Genomic DNA, 21,366 nt, shown 5'->3' with positions numbered 1-21,366 from the left:
CTTATTTTCCACCATAATATGCAAATAAAATGATAAAAAAACAAACAATGTGATTTTCTGGATTTTTTTTTCTCAGTTTGTCTCCCATAGTTGAGGTCTACCTATGATGTAAATTACAGATGCCTCTCATCTTTTTAAGTGGTGGAACTTGCACTATTGCTGAATGACTAAATACTTTTTTGCCCCACTGTATGCTCTTCTAACTATACTTATATCTTCACTGTGGTGATAATGGTACAGATAATAAAAGACACTCAGCATTATATGGGTTTCTTTAAATTTATTTGAGGGGTGGTTAATTGGTTAAACTTGCCATCTTGTTTGTAACCTGATATGCCTGATCATATCTATATGTCCCTATGAATTGTGATAGACGGTTGCAGGAATTACATATTGTGTATTTATCACAAATAATAATGTCCTTTCCTCCGCAGGAATTTTATTTATTGTAGCTCCACTTTCATATGCGCTTTACTATGCGGCTACAGCCTTGTGCCCCCTTTCCCAATACACCCAACGGTGTCTGCTTCTCTTGCCTGTCTTTACTTTTTGCGCAGGCGCAATATGACTCAGATGTGAGTCACAGGTGCGCACGCGCGGTCTATCTCCATGGAGATCCTCTATACTTCCGCCGGGTCACTGCCTCGTGCAGTCAGCGCTTCTCCCGGCATGTACACCCTGCCTTCCCTTACTGCAGCACAGCGGTAGGTCTTTTCTTTAATGATTACTGATATTTAAAACCTTGTTTCCTCGCCATCAGCATACTTCCCCTGACGAAGCTGCTGCGGCAGCGATAAGCGTGGGGTCCTTCTCCCACACCCCATTCCGGCCTCTATGGTCTTTCATTACGTGCACGCCGGCTCTTGCTTCAGGGCTTAGTAGCCTTTTCGGTGCTTTCCCTCTTTTGTATCGCCGCACTATACAGGCTTTATGTACCTTGGATTCCACATCTTCTTACCGTCCTGACCAGACATGACGGTTGTTCTTGTCACTACCCCGAGATATTCCCTGGACTATAATCAGGTTGTATGATGACAATATATAGGGGTGATTAGTTGTGGTCTGGGTTAGTACTGTTTGCTAGTTGATCCTATGAGGGCTAAGCATTGCTACTATCATTCTCTTTATTGTTTGTAGGTCATTATTGCCCTATGTGGAGTGATTCGGCACACATGATATTTCAATTGTTGGTATTTACATTATCTAGGAATGGGGATGTGACATGTTTACATGCCTGTTTTTAATTGTTTTTATATCGCTTTTTGGTGTTCAATAAAGGTTGTGTATTTTTCTATTATATGTGGTTGTGCAGGCGTTATCTTTAGTCCAGCTTTTTCTTCTTCTTTTGATATTTACATGTGGACTAAGCTTTGCACCCCTTCTATTGTACATGTGTAACCAGAGTGCACCCTTTCTTTATATATATGCAGTCACTCTGTGTGACTACAAACTCATGAATCCCTAGCGGCAAGGTTTTTCCGGTTTTTGAGCCAGTAAAGGTGGTGATATAAGCGTTAAGGATACTCCAAGGCAAAACACATCTAGCGTGTGCGACCTCACTCCATACACTTGTATTGAGTGAGGCCACGCCCTGTCTAGTGGCGCGGCCGTCCAGTAGACATGGACGTCTATACAAATGTATGGAGCAAGGCTGCGCCCACTAGATGGGCTCTGGCTGGGAGTATGCATATTGCATACATTACCGCCGTTCCTGGCTCAGAAACTGGTGAATCCTCGCAGAGCACAGGGTGACTGCAGACTTTTCATTTTAGACCGGATAACCCCTTTAATGCAACCACCTTAAGATTTTCAACTGTTTCACTGGAACAAATAGGATAATTTTGGCATTAGCAAAATTCTGCCTCTGAATCTCGAAGGAAGCATGGATTGAACAGTAGCAGCTCGTATTGCTGTGTGTTTAGCAAGTGTTTCTAACTAAAAAGTACAAAATATGGTTAACATATTGCAGCTGCACCAAGGATGATATGCATTTACAATGTGATTAAGACTGCACAGATCAGCATGTCCGATGTAAAGTTTATTAGTTAAAAAGGACCTTTCACCTAATTTTTCATGTTCAATTGGACACTGGTTTTCACTGGTGGCATGTACTTCTTCTCCCTTTATGATGCTGACCAATCATACGCAAGCAGCAACACAGCAAGAAAAAGACCACCCAGCCACCATAGTTTAGAGTAGGATTGTCAGTGTGTAAAATGTAATGAAACAGCCCTGATCTCCTGGCCTAACCTCCTGCTTGAGTCAGTGTGGGGAGAGGGGCAGTGCAGCCACGTTTAGCTGTGTTATATTACAAACCCTTCTATCTTACAAACTTTATTGCTATTTATCTGTCTTGCAACAAGTGCTGGGCCTAGCTCCCTTCTCCTATAGCCGCCTTCTTTTGGAGTAGTTCACACCGGGTTTTTCTAGTAATGTGGCAAACTCCTCTGATGTTATCACCTCAGGCTTTTCAATGTCGCCTGGCAGACGTTAGGTGCTTGAGTACTAAGCATTGTCCATAGTTGCCTCTAAGGGGTTATCCACTGCTAGGACAACCCCTTCTTAAACTACATGTTCAACCCTGATAAAACAATAAAGCCTATACTCACCTCCCATGCCGCCACTGTTTTCGCGGTGTCAGCACTCGCTCTCCCCAGGGCTGTGATGTGACACTGGCGCCCAATCAGAGCTGGTGCCACTGTCTTCACCTTTGGAGAATCTGAACATGAAAAGGAAGTCAGTAATTGGCTGCAGCCCGGACTTCCTATTCATGTTCAGTTTATCCGAAAGCGGAGACATTGACGCCAGCGTTGATTGGGCTTTTGGCATCATGTGTCATTCCACCGCATCTCAGCCCTGGGACTGCTAGTGGCACACCGCTGGAACGGAGCCGTCACGGAAGGCAAGTATAGGCTTTATTGTTTTATCGGGGTAGAACATGTAGTTTAAGAGGAGGTTGTCCTTGTAATGGACAACCCTTTCAAGTTGGTCATTATAAATAGTTCTCTTCTATTGGCTGAGCTCCAGTCATATGTTTATCATCTCCTTAGCTTCTCCTAACTTTCATCCTACAACCAGCATTATTTACGAGTACAGTCTGATTTGCTAAATGTTGTCTGCAACGACCTCTAAGTTACCAACTACTAAGTCAGAAGGGTTCTCAGTCCTGTTCGCGACTGGTCCCTGAAATCAAGGTAACATATCTTCTGAAGCATGTCTGTAGTATGCATTTAAGTATGCTCTCCTTCTCTCCTAGCATGGTCAGTACTGTCCCTGCCCCACACTGCCTGTCCAAACATGTGTCAGTATTAGCCTTTATATATGTTGTGCTCAACTTATAATCAAATTATAAGTGACATCAAAGTAGGGTGTTATTACATCACACAAAGGAGTAGTCCAGAACAAGAAGATTACTCCTGTGTAAAATTTAATGACAGCCGATGTCACCACAGAGGGATTGTCTCCACAATGGAGAGACCAACGTAAACAATAAAGTTTTATCCTGCTGTGCCACACCCATTATGTGCTGGACACATTGTGTGTCCAGTTCAAGATGACATTTTTTTATAACCGTCAAAATTGGATACAACAGAAAACAGGCCCCTGGTCAACAATATATGGGCATTTTGCAGTTCAATAGCCCATCATAATGCAAAATTTCACCTGTTTTGCAGTTGGTAGTGGTCCCCCTTATCTCTTGTGCCCCTGTGCAGCTCCACAGGTTGCATCATGATATGTCCGGCCCTGATGCCCATGCAGATTTGCAACTAAACCTCAGGTACTCAGTAGTGATGAGCGAATATACTCGTTACTCGAGATTTCTCGAGCATGCTCAGGGGTCCTCCAAGTATTTTTTATTGCTCGGAGTTTTAGGGTACCGTCTCACAGTGGCACTTTTGTCGCTACGACGGTACGATCCGTGACGTTCCAGCGATATCCATACGATATCGCTGTGTCTGACACGCAGCAGCGATCAGGGACCCTGCTGAGAATCGTACGTCGTAGCAGATCGTTTGGAACTTTATTTCGTCGCTGGATCTCCCGCTGTCATCGCTGGATCGGTGTGTGTGACACCGATCCAGCGATGCGTTCGCTTGTAACCAGGGTAAACATCGGGTTACTAAGCGCAGGGCCGCGCTTAGTAACCCGATGTTTACCCTGGTTACCATCGTAAATGTAAAAAAAAAAAAAAACGTACATACTCACATTCCGGTGTCCGTCAGGTCCCTAGCCGTCTGCTTCCCGCACTGACTGACTGCCGGACGGAAAGTAAAAGCAGAGCACAGCGGTGACGTCACCGCTGTGCTCTGCTTTCACTTTACGGCCGGCACTCAGTCAGTGCGGGAAGCAGACGGCAAGGGACCTGACGGACACCGGAATGTGAGTATGTACGGTTTGTTTTTTTTTACATTTACGATGGTAACCAGGGTAAACATTGGGTTACTAAGCGCGGCCCTGCGCTTAGTAACCCGATGTTTACCCTGGTTACCCGGGGACTTCGGCATCGTTGGTCGCTGGAGAGCTGTCTGTGTGACAGCTCTCCAGCGACCACACAACGACTTACCAACGATCACGGCCAGGTCGTATCGCTGGTCGTGATCGTTGGTAAATCGTTTTGTGTAACGGTACCCTTAGTTTTTATTGCTGCAGCTGAATGATTTACATCTGTTAGCTAGCATAAGTACATGTGGGGAGTCCCTAGCAACCAGGCAACCCCCACATGTACTTATGCTGGCTAACAGATGTAAATCATTCAGCTGCGGCATGAAAAACTAAATCTCCGAGCACTAAAAAATACTTGGAGGACCCCCGAGCATGCTCGAGAAATCTCGAGTAACGAGTATATTCGCTCATCACTAGTACTCAGCCTCGGGAAAATTTTTGGCAAGCACTGCAGCTAGCGGATTACTAATAGTGTGTAATATACACAATGTTAGAATTCGGCTTCACTTGTCGGTTTGAACATTCATCACGTGGTTGTAAGTATGTTATTTGGAGACATGTGCTGCTGACTAGATTTTTATCTGCTTCTCTCAATCCTGAAATTTTATCCAAGGATGGACCACCCTTTAACCGCCCAACTGCTTTTAGCCACACCTTGAGAATATATAATTATGTGTAAGAAAAAAGGGAAGCCCTTGGAAAGTGCTTGTTTTTATTAAAGTCAGAACACAACTATTTGATTTTGTAGAACTGTCAAGAAATAGATTAACGCAAAGCATTCATTGATCAGCACAAATTATGAAATGGTTACTGTGAGATAATGCTGCTTTGGGTCAGGAATGGTAAATCTTTAATACACACATTGTTGTTATTGGAAGGTTAATTTAAGCAGAATGCTTTTCGACCCCTTGTTTAATACCTAGAACGAGATGAAGGAACCAGTTGAACTGCACAGTCCAGCCTTTATCTCTGCAAACCTCAATTTGGTCAAGAAAATGTTTTTTAGCATTGTCTTCATTTTTTCCAACAGTTAGTGACTCTCGAATATACTCAATGTCTTCTTTACTTGTTAACTGAGGCATGCCTGTCATAAGCATCATGGAGAACAGGATGATCATAAGGTTTGTATGATGGCGCAGAGCTAAATAGGCTTTTACACATACATCCTGGGAATAAAAAGGTATACATTCAGTTAGCACAACAATTCAAACCACTGCATTATGTTATACTTAAAGTTTTCTCCTAGACATGTGAATACGCCAAAGTCATCATGAAATAAAAAAAACTGGAGGAGATTTACCTAACCAAATACATCAAAATGTAGGCACAATTTAGCTTGAAAAACCAGGGTATTTATGCCTTAAATGACATAAAATGGAAGACAATTACCTATTGTTTTATATTACATGTATTTAAAAAAATATATAAAATAATAATAAAAAATATATACAGTACAGACCAAAAGTTTGGACACACCTTCTCATTTAAAGATTTTTCTGTATTTTCATGACTATGAAAATTGTACATTCACACTAAAGGCATCAAAACTATGAAGTAACACATGTGGAATTATATACTTAACAAAAAAGTGTGAAACAACTGACATTTTGTCTTATATTCTAGGTTCTTCAAAGTAGCCACCTTTTGCTTTGATGACTGCTTTGCACACTCTTGGCATTCTCTTGATGAGCTTCAAGAGGTAGTCACCGGGAATGGTTTTGACTTCACAGGTGTGCGCTGTCAGGTTTAATAAGTGGGATTTCTTGCCTTATGAATGGGGCTGGGACCATCAGTTGTGTTGTGCAGAAGTCTGGTGGATACACAGCTGATAGTCCTACTGAATAGACTGGTAGAATTTGTATTATGGCAAGAAAAAAGCAGCTAAGTAAAGAAAAACGAGTGGCCATCATTACTTTAAGAAATGAAGGTCAGTCAGTCCGAAAAATTGGGAAAACTTTGAAAGTGTCCTCAAGTGCAGTGTCAAAAACCATCAAGTGCTACAAAGAAACTGGCTCACATGAGGACTGCCCCAGGAAAGGAAGACCAAGAGTCACCTCTACTTCTGAGGATAAGTTTATCCGAGTCACCAGCCTCAGAAATCGCAGGTTAACAGCAGCTCAGATTAGAGACCAGGTCAATGCCACACAGAGTTCTAGCAGCAGACACATCTCTACAACAACTGTTAAGAGGAGACTTTGTGCAGCAGGCCTTCATGGTAAAATAGCTGCTCGGAAACCACTGCTAAGGACAGACAACAAGCAGCAGAAGAGACTTGTTTGGGCTAAAGAACACAAGGAATGGACATTAGACTAGTGGAAATTTGTGCTTTGGTCTGATGAGTCCAAATTTGAGATCTTTGGTTCCAACCCCTGCGTCTTTGTGCGACGCAGAAAAGGTGAACGGATGGACTCTACATGCCTGGTTCCCACCGTGAAGCATGGAGGAGGAGGTGTGATGGTGTGGGGTTGCTTTGCTGGTGACACTGTTATGGATTTATTAAAAATTGAAGGCATACTGAACCAGCATGGCTACCACAGCATCTTGCAGCGGCATGCTAATCCATCCGGTTTGCGTTTAGTTGGACCATCATTTATTTTTCAACAGGACAATGACCCCAAACACACCTCCAGGCTGTGTAAGGGCTATTTGACCAAGAAGGAGAGTGATGGGGTGCTACTCCAGATGACCTGGCCTCCAGAGTCACCAGACCTGAACCCAATCGAGATGGTTTGGGGTGAGCTGGACCGCAGAGTGAAGGCAAAAGGGCCAACAAGTGCTAAGCATCTCTGGGAACTCCTTCAAGATTGTTGGAAGACCATTCCTAGTGACTACCTCTTGAAGCTCATCAAGAGAATGCCAAGAGTGTGCAAACTAGTCATCAAAGCAGAAGGTGGCTACTTTGAAGAACCTCGAATATAAGACATAATTTCAGTTGTTTCACACTTTTTTGTTAAGTATATAATTCCACATGTATTAATTCACAGTTTTGATGCCTTCAGTGTGAATGTACAATTTTCATAGTCATGAAAATACAGAAAAATCTTTAAATGAGAAGGTGTGTCCAAACTTTTGGTCTATACTCTCTCTCTCTCTATATATATATTAACATTTATGCGCCTGCGAGGGGGGGGGGGAGGGGGAGTGTTGTATGTGGTGGCACCTCTGTTTCCCACTTTCCATCCATTCCTTCCTTTTTATTCTCTTTTCTTTTCACGTTTTATACTGTCTTTCTTTCTTCCTTTAAGGTTATGTGTTTGTTTTGTTAGGAATTGTTGGAATGGTTTGTTACTACTAGAAATATTGCATTATTTCATTGGGGTAGATTCTTGTAGCACTGATACCAGTTTTTAGGTGAGTTTATATATTTGCCTTATATACTGTACGTTTGGCTACTAGACCATTGATAATGATCTGTATTGGTTTGTCATAATATGTACACACTTTATTCAACATTTATTGCTATATTTCCTTGTTTACTGATAAAGAAAATAAAATTTGTAATCTTGCAATTTTTGCAGTAGGCACTATGGCTTTTTTAGTCTCGTAGGCCCTGATTCAGCATGACTGGCATGAAGAACACTGGTCTTGATCAGGGGACTTGCCAACATGAAAGGAGCCTGATTCATTAAGAGGGATAAGGTGTGTCTGAAAAGTGGTGTGCGCCTTTGCGTGAACATCGCCACGAATCCTACTCCAATTTGGTACTGGAGTAAGGCTATGTTCAGACATTGCGTTTTTGATGCATTTTTCTCTGCAGGCAAAATCTGCTCTCTTGGCAGTAAAGAAGCAACATCAAAAAAGCAGGTTTTGCTGTTTTTTTGGTACGTTTTTACTGTGTTTTTATCAGGGTACATTTGTCTCTTGTGCATGCTGATAAAGTTTAGTTCATAAAAAAATAATCTGATTCAACTTCATCAGGTTTTGACAGCAAAAGCAAAATCTGATACCTGCGTTTTCTGCAGTGTTTTTTGCACTACCCATTGGGTGAAAAACGCTGCAAAAACACTGAAAAAAATGCTGAAAGAAATGACATACTGCAAAAAAATTTATTTGACAAAACTGTCAGAATAAAAAGGTGTGTGCATGAGTTTTCTGAAATCTCACAGATTTTGCTGGTACTGTGAAATGCAGCTGAAAATTTCCATGAAAAAAACGCATAAGAAAACGCTGCAAAAATGCAACATGTGAACATAGCCTAAGATTTCTGGCGTAAGGTACACCACAGCTTACTGCAACACCCTCCTCTGTGGCCTCCCCACTAACTCCCTTGCACCATTCCAGTCTGTCCTCAACTCTGCTGCTCGGCTAATCCACCTCTCTCCTCGCTACTCCTCCGCTTCACCCCTCTGCAAATCCCTCCACTGGCTCCCAATTCCCCAACAAATCCAGTTCAAACTACTAACACTGATCTACAAAGCCATCTACAACCTGTCCCCTCCTTATATCTCTGAACTAATCTCCCACTATCTTCCCTCACGTAATCTTCGATCCTCCCAAGACCTCCTACTCTCCTCCACACTTATTCGATCCTCACACAACCGCCTCCAAGATTTCTCCCGAATATCCCCCATCCTCTGGAATTCCATGCCTCAACACGTCCGACTATCCACCACCCTCGGATCCTTCAGACGGAACCTGAAAACCCATCTCTTCAGGAAAGCCTACAATAACCATTCTACCGCCTCACCAACCACCCGAGCTGCCGCCTCACCAACCATCCGAGCTGCCGCCCCACCAACCACCCGAGCCGCTGCCTTGTCACCAACCACCAGAGCTGCCGTGTCGCCACCGCCCAAGCTGCTGCCTCATCAACCACCCGAGCTGCCGTCTCACCACCACCAGTGCTGCAGCACACCGACCTCCTGTCTCTTCCCCATTATCCCGAAGAATGTAAGTCCGCAAGGACAGGGTCCTCTCCCCTCTGTACCAGTCTGTCATTGTAAATTTGTTTACTGTTAACGATATCTATAACCCTGTATGTAACCCTTTTTCACATGTACATGGAATTAATGGTGCTATATAAATAAAAATAATAATAACTAGATGAGCACACTGTTACACAACAACTATATGCTCAGGGTCATATTTTACCCATTACCTAATAGATGGAGATTTGGGGTTAACACAACTTAATAGGCATCACTGCAGTGGCGGTAGTAAAATATAATTAATATGATGTGGAAATTGATGGCTATGCACTGCATATAATTAGTCAAACACTACCTATATACTGCCCGGGGCACAGTATGATGGCAATACACTATTACAGTGTTGCCTGTGTTGATTTTAACATCTGCATACTGAATATACTCTGTATTAATTATTACTGGTCAAATGTTGTGACTGGCACAGGTACGCTGTTTACCTCGCACTTTATAGCAGCACTCTGATGATTTAATGTTTTTAATGTAACATTTAATACAGTTTTTCATAGCTGTAATGTCCCGGGTTTATTTGCACTTAGGGTTGTTGTGATTATAGTATATTGAGTGTTGACCTCTCTAACCCTGGGACGCCTTTTAGGAAATCTTGTACTTAATCTCATCCCATTGCATCATGGACTTAGCCCTCTCTTGTACCTCCTCATACCTCAACTAGTGTCTCCCATTCTCACACTGTACATTAAGGCCACGTTCACAGGTTCAGTATTTGGTCAGTATTTTACCTCAGTATGTGTAAGCCAAAACCAGGAGTGGAACAATCAGCGAAAAGTATAATAGAAACACATCACCACTTCTGTATTTTTTTAACCAACTACTGGTTTTTGCTTACAAATTCTGAGGTAAAAGAGTCACCAAATACTGAAAGTGGCCTAAATGTCTGCCATTCTAGGAACTCCTCATCTTACCACCTATATGTTGGTGTCCTTTCACACTACTTTTATGCTGATGACATTCAAATGTACCTCTCTGGGCCTGATTTTACCACTTGTTTTCCAGAACTGCAAAGAATTTATCACGTATTCCCTCCTTTTTCGCCACTCACTTTCTAAAACTTAACTCGGCAAAATGGAATTAATTATCGCCTTCAACCCTCTCTCCCTATCATTCATATACCACATTTTCTCAAGTCTATCAAGTTCTTCCAATTTCTAAAACCACTCCTTCCTTAACCTTGAGTTATTATTATTATTTATTATTATTATAGCACCATTTATTCCATGGCGCTTTACATGTGAGGAGGGGTATACATAATAAAAAGAAGTACAATAATCTTGAACAATACAAGTCATAACTGGTACAGGAGGAGAGAGGACCCTGCCCCCGAGGGCTCACAGTCTACAAAGTTAGCAAAAATGCTAGTGCCATTATCTCCCAGTTAGATCACTCATTGCTGTACTCATTGCTTGAAACCCTCCAATCCACCATTAAAGGATTCTCCAAGAACGTAAAGAAAATTCAACCGGCAGCCCGTCCTAGTTATGTGGCAGTACAGGCTGCAGTCTAAAGAAACACTGATCCCGAGACATATTTCAATTGTCAGAAGACCAGGGTACACATACCAGTGTTGGTGGAGAAGTGAGTGACAGAAGAAGAAATAGATCTTCTCAGCTGACTGAGCATGGAGGACTGTTGCTGGAAATGTAAATATTCTTCTTGCTGACTTAGCGAAAGTCTTTTTTTTTTCTTTTCCTGTCACACAGTTCTTAGTTCCTGATATCGTGCAGTTTCAGTGGGGTTAACAGAAGCTATTGGAGAAGTAACTGCAGGACCATCCTCCTGTGATGTCCCATTTAAGACTCCCCTCAAACAAAACATCACAAGAAATAAAGTAAAAAAACACATATAGGGAATAGCAGGATAGGGAGAAATAGTAGGGCATTTTATAATAAAATAAATGACATCTGTGATTGGGGCTTAAATGTAGCTATTTATAAAAACCATTACAGGTATTGGACAACCACTTTAACTTAATCTTCCTCTACAGAAATACTTTGTTACATCATGTTGCCTGAGAGTCTAGCTCGAGCCAACAGCATTTAAATGCAAGCCACTCCGCTCCATCATCTAGTTTGTGATTGTAAAATTAGGGAAACCACATGCTTTTTAAAAGCATTTCTAAAATACAGGGTCTGTATAAAAGGTTAGATGAATAAGTGCACATATCAATCAGTATAAAACTGAACACAACTGTTTTTGCACTAGAAGATATAAATGCCTTATTATTTCATAATTGCGTATACATTTGGCTTGTGTCACAATGTACTGAATTCAATGTGTGTTCAGACTGAAGATATGACATACAATATAAATATACCGGTACCTGGAATTTAAGAAAGTATTCACTTGTTTTCTTTCCTGAGGTTCCCATCACATGTAAAAAATCTGGTGTTAGAACAAATGGTACCCTTTCCTTGTTAATGCCCAGAAAGCTTTTATAGTTCCCAAGGATGTGTCCAAAATCAATGTGGAATAAATTACCTAAGATCAAAAAAGGTGGAAGAAGTAAGAACATTTACCTTGTATTTCTATCTTTTTATATCCTTAAGCCCCCATAGACATTGGACTAGCATTGGGACAGCCAGCCGTGATAGCTGTCGGCCGATCGATTCGCAGAGACAGTTCAGCCAACAGCCATCTAATGTGAATGAGGGATTTTCTTTGCCTTTACCCGACTATAACTTTGCTCTATTTGACTTTGATGTTGTGTCTATACATTCAGGATAATGTGAGTCTAGTTATATAGCGTTCGAGAGTCTGTATACTGCTGGAAAGAAGGACAGCCATATGTGGTGTACTGGCTGTATGTTGTAAAGTGTTCTAAATAGATAGAATGATTGAGTGATATAGATACATACACACTACATATCACTTACAGTGCCAGACATGAACTGATGTTTCCAGAATAATGTTCTGCTTTATACCAGTAAATTTCATGATGATGTTTAGGGGATGTGCATAGAGAATACTCTGGGCTTAACTCTAATCCATTTTCATTTCCCATGACACTAAGCCATTATGAGTTGCTAAATATTTTAGTGGAGATTAAATATTTAAAGCAATTCAGTGTTGGAAGAAAAAAAAAATGACACATCCAGTTCATGTTCACTTAAAAAATACAAAGTGTGTATGTGGTCTATTATATTTGTCATTTTTATTTTTTAAACCTGCATAAACACCAGCACAAAATACCAGAAAATAAATGATGTACGAGCTGTGTGTGACCTTACCTGTTTCAGTTACCATGATATTGTCATTGTGTCTGTCCCCAATTCCAAGTACAAAAGTAGCTACACAGTATCCAGCACAGGAATAAACAAACCTCTCCACTGCCGCATTCAGCTATGAGGAAGTGAAAGGTTAGTGTTAGGTAGTGACACCACAGGAACGCACAGCTTCAGCCAATGATCTGCTTTATCTAAAGTGAAAATTAGTATCTTGTGTCAAAGCGATTCTAGGAAATAAAGAACATGTGTGAGATTTGCATACTGGCATTCAAACGCCAACGAGACATGTCGGGCTTCTCTTGATTCACTTCCATGGAGAGAAGCTGAGCATGTCTAGTATGCACTGGACTGCAAGCACGCAAATCACATACATGAGGTCAAGTGCCTGCTTGCACCAGCAATACCGGGAAATTGGGCACGCTGTCATGATTCAGCAGTCTGCAGTCGCATAGAGAGAGTGCAGACTTTTGTCCCAAGCCTGGACAGCCATTTTAATAGACTGTAAGTTGTTCTTTCAACTGTTGTGAATTTGCTTTTTGCTCCCTCTAGTGGTTACTAGTTTTTTGACTCTGGTTTTTCTGTCATTCCTTTTATCCGCACCTGGGTCGTTAGTTAGGGGTGTTGCTATATAAGCTCCCTGGACCTTCAGTTCTATGCCTGGCAACGTAGTTATCAGAGCTAGTCTGCTGTGCTCTTGTCTACTGATCCTGGTTCCAGTTATATCAGCTAAGTCTGCCTTTTGCTATTTGTTTTGGTTTTGTATTTTTGTCCAGCTTGTTCCAAATCTATATCCTGACCTTTGCTGGAAGCTCTAGGGGGCTGGTGTTCTCCCCCCGGACCGTTAGACGGTTCGGGGGTTCTTGAATTTCCAGTGTGGATTTTGATAGGGTTTTTGTTGACCATATAAGTTACCTTTCTTTATTCTGCTATCAGTAAGCGGGCCTCTCTGTGCTAAACCTGGTTCATTTCTGTGTTTGTCATTTCCTCTTACCTCACCGTCATTATTTGTGGGGGGCTTCTATCCAGCTTTGGGGTCCCCTTCTCTGGAGGCAAGAAAGGTCTTTGTTTTCCTCTACTAGGGGTAGCTAGATTCTCCGGCTGGCGCGTGTCATCTAGAATCAACGTAGGAATGATCCCCGGCTACTTCTAGTGTTGGCGTTAGGAGTAGATATATGGTCAACCCAGTTACCACTGCCCTATGAGCTGGATTTTTGTATTCTGCAGACTTCCACGTTCCTTTGAGACCCTCGCCATTGGGGTCATAACAGTTTGCCAGGCCGGTATTAAATGTTTAATGCATTGCAGAAGAGGGATTATAAGAAAGAAGATTCTGAGTTTTTTTTTTTCTCCTTCCCCTTTACCTCAAAGTGGCTATGCTTGCTGCAGACATGAATGTCCAGACCTTGATTACAAGTGTGGACCAGCTGGCTACTCGTGTGCAGGGCATACAAGACTATGTTATCAGAAATCCTAGGTCAGAACCTAAAATACCGATTCCTGAACTGTTTTCCGGAGACAGGTTTAAGTTTAGGAATTTCGTGAATAATTGTAAATTGTTTTTGTCCCTGAGACCCTGTTCATCAGGAGATTCTGCTCAGCAAGTAAAAATTGTTATTTCGTTCTTACGGGGCGACCCTCAGGATTGGGCTTTTTCGCTGGCGCCAGGAGATCCGGCATTGGCTGATCTTGATGCGTTTTTTCTGGCGCTCGGTTTACTTTATGAGGAACCCAATCTTGAGATTCAGGCAGAAAAGGCCTTGCTGGCTATGTCTCAGGGGCAGGACGAGGCTGAAGTGTATTGCCAAAAATTTCGGAAATGGTCCGTGCTGACACATTGGAACGAGTGTGCACTGGCCGCTAATTTTAGAAATGGCCTTTCTGAAGCCATTAAGAATGTTATGGTGGGTTTTCCCATTCCCGCAGGTCTGAATGATACTATGGCACTGGCTATTCAAATTGACCGGCGGTTGCGGGAGCGCAAAACTGCAAATTCCCTCATGGTGTTGTCTGAACAGACACCTAATTCGGTGCAATGTGATAGAAAAACCGCAAATTCCCTCCTGGTGTTGTCTGAACAGACACCTGATTTAATGCAATGTGATAGAATCCTGACTAGAAATGAGCGGAAAATTCATAGACGCCGGAATGGCTTGTGCTACTACTGTGGTGATTCTACACATGTTATCTCAGCATGCTCTAAACGTATAGCTAAGGTTGTTAGTCCTGTCACCGTTGGTAATTTGCAACCTAAATTTATTCTGTCTGTAACTTTGATTTGCTCACTGTCATCTTATCCTGTCATGGCGTTTGTAGATTCAGGTGCTGCCCTGAGTCTCATGGATCTCTCATTTGCTAAGCGCTGTGGATTTACTCTTGAACCATTAGAAAATCCTATTCCTCTTAGGGGTATTGATGCTACACCATTGGCAGCAAATAAACCGCAGTATTGGACTCAGGTTACCATGTGCATGACTCCTGAACACCGCGAGGTGATACGTTTCCTGGTTTTACATAAAATGCATGATTTGGTCGTTTTAGGGCTGCCATGGTTACAGACCCATAATCCAGTCCTGGACTGGAAGGCTATGTCAGTCTCAAGTTGGGGCTGTCGTGGTATTCATGAGGATTCCCTGCCTGTGTCTATTGCTTCTTCTACGCCTTCGGAAGTTCCGGAGTATTTGTCTGATTATCAGGATGTCTTCAGTGAGTCTGAGTCCAGTGCACTGCCTCCTCATAGGGACTGTGACTGTGCTATAGATTTGATCCCAGGCAGTAAATTTCCTAAGGGAAGACTGTTTAATCTGTCGGTACCTGAACATACCGCTATGCGTTCATATATCAAGGAGTCTCTGGAAAAAGGACATATTCGTCCGTCTTCTTCCCCTCTTGGTGCGGGATTCTTTTTTGTGGCAAAAAAGGACGGATCTTTGAGACCTTGTATTGATTATCGGCTTTTAAATAAGATCACTGTCAAATTTCAGTATCCTTTACCGCTGTTGTCTGACTTGTTTGCCCGGATTAAGGGTGCCAAGTGGTTCACCAAGATAGACCTTCGTGGTGCGTACAACCTTGTGCGCATTAAGCAAGGTGATGAATGGAAAACCGCATTCAATACGCCTGAAGGTCATTTTGAGTACTTGGTGATGCCTTTTGGGCTCTCCAATGCGCCTTCAGTTTTTCAGTCCTTTATGCATGACATTTTCCGGAAGTATCTGGATAAATTTTTGATTGTTTATCTGGATGATATTTTGGTTTTTTCTGATGATTGGGATTCGCATGTGGAGCAGGTCAGGTTGGTCTTTAAAATTTTGCGTGAAAATTCTTTGTTTGTCAAGGGCTCAAAGTGTCTCTTTGGTGTACAGAAGGTTCCCTTTTTGGGGTTCATTTTTTCCCCTTCTGCTGTGGAGATGGACCCAGTCAAGGTCCGAGCTATTCTTGATTGGACTCAGCCCTCGTCAGTTAAGAGTCTTCAGAAGTTCTTGGGCTTCGCTAACTTCTACCGTCGTTTTATCGCTAATTTTTCTAGCATTGTGAAACCTTTGACGGATATGACCAAGAAGGGCTCCGATGTAGCTAACTGGGCTCCTGCTGCCGTGGAGGCTTTCCAGGAGTTGAAACGCCGGTTTACTTCGGCGCCTGTTTTGTGCCAGCCTGACGTCTCACTTCCCTTTCAGGTTGAGGTGGATGCTTCGGAGATTGGGGCAGGGGCCGTTTTGTCGCAGAGAGGCCCTGGTTGCTCTGTTATGAAACCTTGTGCCTTTTTCTCTAGGAAGTTTTCGCCTGCCGAGCGAAATTATGATGTGGGCAATCGGGAGTTGTTGGCCATGAAATGGGCATTTGAGGAGTGGCGTCATTGGCTCGAGGGTGCTAAGCATCGTGTGGTGGTCTTGACTGATCACAAAAATCTGATGTATCTCGAGTCTGCTAAACGCCTTAATCCGAGACAGGCCCGCTGGTCATTGTTTTTCTCCCGCTTTGATTTTGTTGTCTCGTATTTACCAGGTTCAAAGAATGTGAAGGCCGATGCTCTTTCTAGGAGCTTTGTGCCTGATGCTCCTGGAGTCGCTGATCCTGTTGGTATTCTTAAAGATGGAGTTATCTTGTCAGCTATTTCTCCGGATCTGCGACGTGTGTTGCAGAGATTTCAGGCTGATAGGCCTGAGTCTTGTCCACCTGACAGACTGTTTGTCCCGGATAAGTGGACCAGCAGAGTCATTTCCGAGGTTCATTCCTCGGTGTTGGCAGGTCACCCGGGAATTTTTGGCACCAGAGATCTGGTGGCCAGGTCCTTTTGGTGGCCTTCCTTGTCAAGGGATGTGCGGTCATTTGTGCAGTCCTGTGGGACTTGTGCTCGAGCTAAGCCTTGCTGTTCTCGTGCCAGCGGTTTGCTCTTGCCCTTGCCTGTCCCGAAGAGACCTTGGACACACATCTCCATGGATTTCATTTCTGATCTTCCGCTATCTCAGGGCATGTCCGTTATCTGGGTGATATGTGATCGCTTCTCCAAGATGGTCCATTTGGTTCCTTTGCCTAAGCTGCCTTCCTCTTCCGATCTGGTTCCTGTGTTTTTCCAGAACGTGGTTCGTTTGCACGGCATCCCTGAGAATATTGTGTCAGACAGAGGATCCCAGTTCGTTTCCAGGTTCTGGCGATCCTTTTGTAGTAGGATGGGCATTGATTTGTCGTTTTCGTCTGCTTTCCATCCTCAGACTAATGGACAGACGGAGCGAACCAATCAGACTTTGGAGGCTTATTTGAGGTGTTTTGTCTCTGCTGATCAGGACGATTGGGTGACATTCTTGCCGTTGGCTGAGTTTGCCCTTAATAATCGGGCTAGTTCCGCCACCTTGGTTTCGCCTTTTTTCTGCAACTCTGGTTTCCATCCTCGCTTTTCTTCGGGTCATGTGGAGCCTTCCGACTGTCCTGGGGTGGATTCTGTGGTGGATAGGTTGCAGCAGATCTGGAATCATGTGGTGGACAACTTGAAGTTGTCACAGGAGAAGGCTCAGCGCTTTGCCAACCGCCGCCGCGGTGTGGGTCCCCGACTACGCGTTGGGGATTTGGTGTGGCTTTCTTCCCGCTTTGTTCCTATGAAGGTCTCCTCTCCCAAATTTAAACCTCGTTTTATTGGGCCTTACAAGATATTGGAAATCCTTAATCCTGTATCTTTTCGTCTGGATCTTCCTGTGTCGTTTGCTATTCACAATGTATTTCATAGGTCCTTGTTGCGGCGGTACATTGTGCCTGTAGTTCCTTCTGCTGAGCCTCCTGCTCCGGTGTTGGTTGAGGGCGAGTTGGAGTACGTGGTGGAGAAGATCTTGGATTCTCGCCTCTCCAGGCGGAGGCTTCAGTACCTGGTCAAGTGGAAGGGCTATGGTCAGGAGGATAATTCCTGGGTGGTCGCCTCTGATGTTCATGCGGCCGATTTGGTTCGTGCCTTTCATGCCGCTCATCCTGATCGCCCTGGTGGTCGTGGTGAGGGTTCGGTGACCCCTCACTAAGGGGGGGGTACTGTTGTGAATTTGCTTTTTGCTCCCTCTAGTGGTTACTAGTTTTTTGACTCTGGTTTTTCTGTCATTCCTTTTATCCGCACCTGGGTCGTTAGTTAGGGGTGTTGCTATATAAGCTCCCTGGACCTTCAGTTCTATGCCTGGCAACGTAGTTATCAGAGCTAGTCTGCTGTGCTCTTGTCTACTGATCCTGGTTCCAGTTATATCAGCTAAGTCTGCCTTTTGCTTTTTGCTATTTGTTTTGGTTTTGTATTTTTGTCCAGCTTGTTCCAAATCTATATCCTGACCTTTGCTGGAAGCTCTAGGGGGCTGGTGTTCTCCCCCCGGACCGTTAGACGGTTCGGGGGTTCTTGAATTTCCAGTGTGGATTTTGATAGGGTTTTTGTTGACCATATAAGTTACCTTTCTTTATTCTGCTATCAGTAAGCGGGCCTCTCTGTGCTAAACCTGGTTCATTTCTGTGTTTGTCATTTCCTCTTACCTCACCGTCATTATTTGTGGGGGGCTTCTATCCAGCTTTGGGGTCCCCTTCTCTGGAGGCAAGAAAGGTCTTTGTTTTCCTCTACTAGGGGTAGCTAGATTCTCCGGCTGGCGCGTGTCATCTAGAATCAACGTAGGAATGATCCCCGGCTACTTCTAGTGTTGGCGTTAGGAGTAGATATATGGTCAACCCAGTTACCACTGCCCTATGAGCTGGATTTTTGTATTCTGCAGACTTCCACGTTCCTTTGAGACCCTCGCCATTGGGGTCATAACATTCAACTATGTTTTCTTTTCTGAAATGCCACAGGTTTTCAGAGTAAAACAAAGAGGTTTGTAATATAGGAGCCAGTTTTTAATTCATGGTGCCTGTGGTTCAATCAGCACAAATCATGTGACAGGTTCCTGTAAAGGGGTTGACTAGGCTTGGGGCTCAAGTCTGTAAGGGAGTGGGCAGGTGTGTGACTGCAAGTATGCTATATGCGTACATGTGGTCACTTGCCGACTAGATGTGCACGAAAATGCATTGATGGGACCGGATACGTCTAGTTGGAATGTGTCTGGAAGAATGTAAATCATATACTTGCAGTTACATGACCACCTGATTTTGGCACCGGAGAATCAACAACATAAGAGTGTTGATTCCCTTTAAGTTCCCTTAAAGTTCCCTAAAAGGTGTTGTGCAGGCTTAGAGCTCAAGTCTGAGGTCACTCTATATGACTGCAGAATTGTGAAGCCTCACAGCTTGAAAGATTGTCTGGTGCTGGTGCTGGGAGCGGCGGTTGCATAAATGCAAGTTTGCTATTCGCATATTTTCCATATAAGTTTTGCAAGCCATTACTTTTGCTGAAGACAGTTACTGCCATCTTCATTCTTACAATTTGCACACGTGCCATTTCTAATATGTATCTATAGTCACTAGCCTCATGCATTCTGGCTTACCCTTTTGTGTTTGATAGTTCATTTTTATTTATTTGTTAATGTAAAATTGCTGAATGTGGAGTAAAGACTGTGGAGCCTTATCATGGATGCTGATAATGACTTATAGATATAGATAATTTGCCACTACGATTACTATCTTGTCCCAGCCATTTCAATAACAGACACAACACACAAACTTTACCTCTACATAACCATTATAACAATATACCTTATCTTCAAGTGGACATTTCTCTTTTAGCCACTGACTTAGAACTTCATCTTTAAATGCACCAGTGTTTCCCACTGTACTCTGCTGTATCTGAGCGATGGTCGTCGCATCTTTGACAATTTCAATCATTCCTAAAAGGGGAGATTTAGAGGACAAACATAATTGATCTGTACATGAATTAAAGAGAATCTGTCACCTGGTTTCTGTCACCTAATCCGAGAGCAGCACAATGTAGGGGCAGAGACCCTGATTCCAGAGATTTATCACTTACCGGGATGTTTGCTGTAGTGTTTTATAAAATCATTGTTTTATCAGCAGGAGATTATCCCTACAGGACTAATAACCATGCTGCCATGTAGTCCTCCATACTCATGAGTTCTGTATAAGCATGCCTCCACCACTGATTGGCAGATTTCTGTGTACACTGTGCAAAGGTAGAAAGTTGCCAATCAGAAGTGGGGGGATGTTTATACAGAGCCCAGCATTCAGAGAAAAGGTAGATCTGCAGCTGATAAAATAGGGATTTTATTAAAACTGCAGCACGCATTTCTGTATGGATAGGTCCATTTGACCGTATAAGAAAATCGTCAGAGTTTTCTCCATCCGTATGCAATATGTTTTTTTACAGCAGTAGCTTTTAATCATTTACAAGACCAGCTACAGATTCCTATATTACAGAATTGCAATATATTGGGGAAAATCGGATGCTATTCTGTGCTGCCATATGGCATCCAGTGAACAACAATGAAAAGTGGGCAGTGGATATCCACGGGACGCCATGCTCTCAATCCAGAACCTCCCAGGTCAGATAAGAAAAGTTGATTTATTCAACACACACAACGTTTCAGGGACGATCCACCCCCTTCATCAGGTGTGGCGCCCTGTGGATTTCCACCACCCACCTTTCATCATTTTTTCCACTGTATCACGGCTTGTGAACAGGACGCCAGGAGTGGGCGGAAGGAGCTACAGCGCACCAGGACCGCCGTCATTCACCGCTTAGCATCATCACCAGGACCGCCGTCATTCACCACTTAGCATAAGCGTTGTGTCTCGCATGTAAAACTACCAGAGGTGAGTTGAACACCTCTCCCCCATCGAATATGTGTTGTGACATTTTTCACATGGAGCGCTCACTCTTTTTGGTTTATTTCCATACAGCACCCAATTTTTTTCATGCACCCATAGACTTAAAAGGCCGAGTCTCACCTGATTTATGGAAGAAACTAGTGCATGCTGATTTTTTTCACACACAGATTCAGTTAGTGAAAAAAATCGTTCATCCGTACTGCCTCACTGAATAATATTGCAACAAGTTTTTTAAAAAATACGATCGTGTGCAAAAGACCTAGGCGACACATTGCTGGAAATTAGGGTCTTATATTATAGGTTCTTCAAAGTAGCCACCTTTTGCTTTGATGACTGCTTTGCACACTCTTGGCATTCTCTTGATGAGCTTCAAGAGGTAGTCACCGGGAATGGTTTTCACTTCACAGGTGTGCCCTGTCAGGTTTAGTAAGTGGGATTTCTTGTCTTATAAATGGGGTTGGGACCATCAGTTGTGTTGTGCAGAAGTCTGGTGGATACACAGCTGATAGTCCTACTGAATAGACTGT

General features: G+C 43.2%; 1 protein-coding gene across 7 annotated transcripts in view; it reads right to left on the bottom strand.

Annotated features, from left to right (window-relative positions):
• Nucleotides 1–5,136: 5,136 nt before the first annotated feature.
• Nucleotides 5,137–21,366, bottom strand: part of PIK3CG (phosphatidylinositol-4,5-bisphosphate 3-kinase catalytic subunit gamma) — a 147,856-nt gene continuing 131,626 nt past the window's right edge. For all 7 annotated transcript variants that reach the window (XM_077264771.1, XM_077264778.1, XM_077264775.1 and 4 more), the window contains 4 exons: nucleotides 19,751–19,881; nucleotides 12,614–12,725; nucleotides 11,707–11,864; nucleotides 5,137–5,609 (listed from right to left, as the gene is read on the bottom strand). In XM_077264771.1, the coding sequence (XP_077120886.1) occupies nucleotides 5,328–5,609; nucleotides 11,707–11,864; nucleotides 12,614–12,725; nucleotides 19,751–19,881 (683 nt within the window). In that variant the 3' untranslated portion in view covers nucleotides 5,137–5,327. The remainder of the gene's footprint in view (nucleotides 5,610–11,706; nucleotides 11,865–12,613; nucleotides 12,726–19,750; nucleotides 19,882–21,366) is intronic.

The sequence above is a fragment of the Ranitomeya variabilis genome, chromosome 5 (genome assembly GCF_051348905.1).
Source record: "Ranitomeya variabilis isolate aRanVar5 chromosome 5, aRanVar5.hap1, whole genome shotgun sequence".
NCBI lineage: Eukaryota > Metazoa > Chordata > Amphibia > Anura > Dendrobatidae > Ranitomeya > Ranitomeya variabilis.
The sequence above is the reverse complement of the archived record's forward strand: the minus strand, read 5'-3'. Positions and strand labels throughout refer to the sequence as shown.